At 53.2% G+C, this 4220-nt stretch overlaps 1 protein-coding gene across 1 annotated transcript; it reads left to right on the top strand.

The window, feature by feature from the left end:
* The first annotated feature begins 201 nt into the window (after nt 1-201).
* LOC109168066 lies at nt 202-1191 on the top strand. Its single transcript, XM_019317121.1, has one exon. The coding sequence runs from the start codon at nt 202-204 to the stop codon at nt 1189-1191; it is 990 nt and encodes a 329-aa protein (XP_019172666.1).
* The last annotated feature ends 3029 nt before the right edge of the window (nt 1192-4220 follow it).

Raw genomic sequence — 4220 nt, 5'->3', positions numbered from 1 at the left:
CCGAATCAAGAAGCTGTCTGAGAAAGGGCTCATACCAGAAGAACTAGAACTCGGGCGCGACGGTCCGAGCGGCCTAGACGTAACAATGACCAACCAGCTGAATCAGAGGTCGGTGAAAGCACGGAGTCCACTGGGAATCACACGCAAAATGTGGAGGATGTGGCTCAACTGGCCCTAGAGGTGCGAAATCTGAAGGAGCAAATGGAGGGAAGGACCAAATCCCCCGGGCGAACGTTGCTCACCGCTTTGCCCTTCTCCTCCGAGATCATGTCTTACAAGGTACCCGGCGACTTCAAGTTCCCGGAACAGGCCTCCTTTGACGGATCCGGCGACCCACGAGAGCATTTACTAAGCTATCAGGCCAAGATGCAAGTCTTTGGAGTCCAAGACCCGGTAATGTGTCGCGCCTTTTTGCCGACACTAAAAGGACCGGCGCAAAGATGGTTGGTAGCCCTGCCCCCTGGATCGATATGCAACTTTGAAGAGTTGGCCGATCGCTTCATGAGCCACTACGCGGCCAACATCAAGCCACAAAAGGATTTGACCCATCTAGTGGACGTTCACCAAGAGGAGGGCGAATCTCTTAAAACTTACTTGGCCCGGTGGCAGAAAGAAATCCAATCTATCGAGGAGGTCGAGGACCAGACCGCCCTCACCTTCTTCACCGAATCTTTACGGTCCGGGCAATTATATCGCGACCTACGTGCCAATCGACCCGCCACCTACGAAGAAGCCATACATATGGCCAATAAAAGAGCTAACACGGAGCAGGCCATGAAGCACAAGCGACAGCGCGAGGTCGGAGGTTCTGCCAGCGGAAAGAGGACCCGCGCAGAGACTAAGGAAAGATGCCCGAAAGCGCCTAGACGACCTGAAGCCAGGCGCCGATACGACAAGCCCGTCGTCCATCCCTATAGTCCGATTCCCCAACATCTGGTGCACGAGGTACAAGCAGTCGCGCCTCCTCCGCCTCCCCAATTGAGGAGCGCGTGGCGAACGAAGAACCAGGTAAGATATCTAAGTACTATCGTTACAAATCTAATCTGTATCATAGAACCATCTCAGGCTTTGCGCACGGTCCGAACTTCTGCTCTGGCGAAAAGAGAGAAAAAGGGCGATTTTTTTCGCGGCAAGTCTCCGGCCAACTTTTCCGGCGCCGGCGAGTTCCAGACGGCCAATCTGAATCGGTAGAAAGTCTCGTCTCTCCAAGGCGGACAAGGCCATGCAAGGGCAATGGCCGGATTCCGTTCGGGAGGCGCTCAAACAGGTCAAAGACCTCTCGGCCAGTTTGCGTCGCGAGGGCTTGGTGTTTTCTCCGGCGGCGATCCGAGCTCTACAGGCCGGCGATCCTCTTCCAAGGCCTAGCAAAGCATTCGTCTGGTCTCAGGCTTCCATCCGCACCAACAAGGATCGAAATCGGAGGCCATATGCGAAGGGCGGTGATCGCGATTGCGGAACTGCTAGGGTTTCGGCCATGGTGGTTCCGGAGACGTCTCAGGTTTCTGATCCTCACTATAGGGGTGGCCGAGGCTTGGAAACACCTTATGGAGATGATCGCCATCAAAATCAAGCAGATCGGACGCCGGTGGAGATCGCCGATCGCGAAACTAGGGTTCCGGCTAGGGTTTCGGCCTGTGGCCCGTCGCCGGCGATCCAATGCTCCGATGGTCCATCTGATCAGGACGTAGACGTCCATGGGTCTAGGGGGACTGATCGTGGTGATCAGGCTGATGATCGGACGTCGGGAGACTCCCCGGGTGGTGGTGGTACAGGTAATAAGGTATGGCGGGCCCTCTCAGCTGGCCGGACCACCCCGGTGCCGGTTAGTAATGGGTTCGCTGTGCTCCAGGATGAGAGCGTAGTCTCCGAGGAGGCTATTTTGGGGCCGGGGGGTGGCGACTTGCCAACTACCCCGGTTGATAGCAGGATATCCGTAGGTACGGCAGCACCCGGGGCAGGGAATGGCCAGTCGCCTGGACAGTTGGTATCTTTCTCTTTCACTCCTTTTTCTCATTCTCCTAAGGTTCCCTGGGGGCCGAGAAGGGGGAGGGAAAGGGCTTGGTCAGATTCTGATGTGCCGGTGTCTGGTCATGAGCGTGAGGAGTGGGCCCCGGAGTCGGGGTCAGACTCTGAGGATCGGGTGCTTGCTGGTGTAGGCCCGGTAGGACGTCGGCTTATACATACCAGAAAAAGGGGGGGCTCCCCTCACTCGGAGCCGGGTGGTCTATTGTCTATATGAAGATGCTCGTGTGGAATGTGCGGGGGGTGTCCTCCCGGGGTTCGGCACGCAGGATCCGTGTTTTGTTAAGAATGCATTCTCCTATTGTACTTTGTCTGCTCGAGCCTTTCAGCTCGTCTGATTAGCTTGAGTTTTTTAGAATTCGTTTTAATTTTGATAATGGTTTTGCTTCTAATAATAATAAAATTTGGCTTTTTTGGAATAATGACTTGGCAGTAACATTTGAGAGTCAGACTGAGCAGTGTGTTACGATATCTTGTGTACACTCTACGGTTCTCACGCCTTTCTGGCTCTCTTTTGTTTATGCCAAGACCAAGGTACGCCTCCGGGACCCCCTGTGGGTTGAGCTGAAAGCTATTTTTTCTATAATCCCCGGGGGTGTGCCTTGGGCGGTTGCGGGTGATTTTAACTGTCTGTTAAGTGTGGACGAGAAAAAAGGTGGTCTACCGTATTCACACCGGAAGACTACTGATTTTCAGGAGTGTGTCAGTGCGTGTGACTTGGTCGACGCGGCCTATTACGGTTCCTGTTTTACTTGGTGGAATGGGCGCCGTAGAGAGGCGGCTATATGGATGCGTTTGGATCGGCTCCTCTACACCTCGGTGTGGGAGTCGGTTTTTACGTCATCCGTACGGCATTTGTCAAAGTCTACGTCTGACCACAGTCCGCTTCAAATATCCTTTGAGTTGATAAGTATGCAGGTAATTCCGAAGCACTTTGTGTTCCTGAACGTGTGGATTAAGCACGACGATTTTCTGAGGGTGGTGCGTGATAGCTGGCAGGTTCCTGTAGAGGGGGCCCCTATGTTTGTAATAGCCACCAAGTTGAATAGGTTGGGGAAAGTTCTGAGCACCTGGAGTAAGACTGTATTTGGGGATATCTTTGTGAAGCTCCGGGAGTATGAGGATAGTGTTCAGGCCCTAGAGGCTGCCTTACAGCAACACCCGGAGGATGAGAATGCTTTAATTGAATATAAAAAGGGTGTTGCTTTGTTACAGAAACAGATTGCTATAGAAGAAGATTTTTGGCAGCAGAAGGCGCGTATCACCGACGTTCAGGATGGGGATAGAAACTCCCGGTTCTTTCACTTAGTTGTTAAGGAACGTAGGCGAAAGCTATATATACACAGAGTGAAGGGTGGTGACGGTGTGTGGCTAGAGGATAGGCAAGAGATTGCTAATCAGGCGGTCTCTTTCTTTGAGCATATGTTCACCGCGGAGGTTGGGGGTTTTGATTTGACTAGGCTAGACTGTGTCCCACGGTTGGTTACAGAGGAGGATAATGAGGTTTTGACGGCGGTGCCTGAGGTGGAGGAGGTGAAGGCGGTGGTAATGCAGATGAACTCTACGAGTGCGGCAGGGCCGGATGGTTTCTCGGGGGCCTTCTATAAGGCTTGCTGGGATATTATTCAGGATGATGTTGTTAGCATGGTTCGAAGCTACTTTGCGGGACGGGAATTTACCAGGGCTATCACGCACACATCTATCGTCCTGTTGCCGAAGAAGCCGAGTCCGGAGACTTTTGCGGACTACAGACCCATCAGCCTATGCAACTTCAGTAGTAAGCTTATCACGAAGCTCATGGTGGTTCGGATGGCAACAGTCTTGCCTCGGGTGTTGTCACCGCAGCAGAGTGGGTTTGTGGCGGGCCGGTCTATTACAGATAATGTGCTTCTAGCGTCTGAGATGTGCCACGGGTTGAGCTTGCAGAACCGGGACATAGTCCTTAAGTTAGACATGGCTAAGGCTTATGACCGGGTATCATGGTTTTTCCTGACTTCGGTGATGCGCCGCCTGGGTTTCAGTGAGGTCTGGATAGATATGGTGTTCCGGGCCGTGTCTAACGTGTGGTATTCAGTGATTGTGAATGGAGTCAAAGAGGGCTTCTTCACGTCTACGCGAGGTCTCAGGCAAGGGGACCCGCTGTCCCCGACTCTGTTTGTGATTGCAGCTGAGGTCTTGTCGGTGTACATTGCGCGGGT

This window comes from Ipomoea nil, unplaced genomic scaffold (genome assembly GCF_001879475.1).
Source record: "Ipomoea nil cultivar Tokyo-kokei standard unplaced genomic scaffold, Asagao_1.1 scaffold3172, whole genome shotgun sequence".
NCBI lineage: Eukaryota > Viridiplantae > Streptophyta > Magnoliopsida > Solanales > Convolvulaceae > Ipomoea > Ipomoea nil.
The sequence above is the reverse complement of the archived record's forward strand: the minus strand, read 5'-3'. Positions and strand labels throughout refer to the sequence as shown.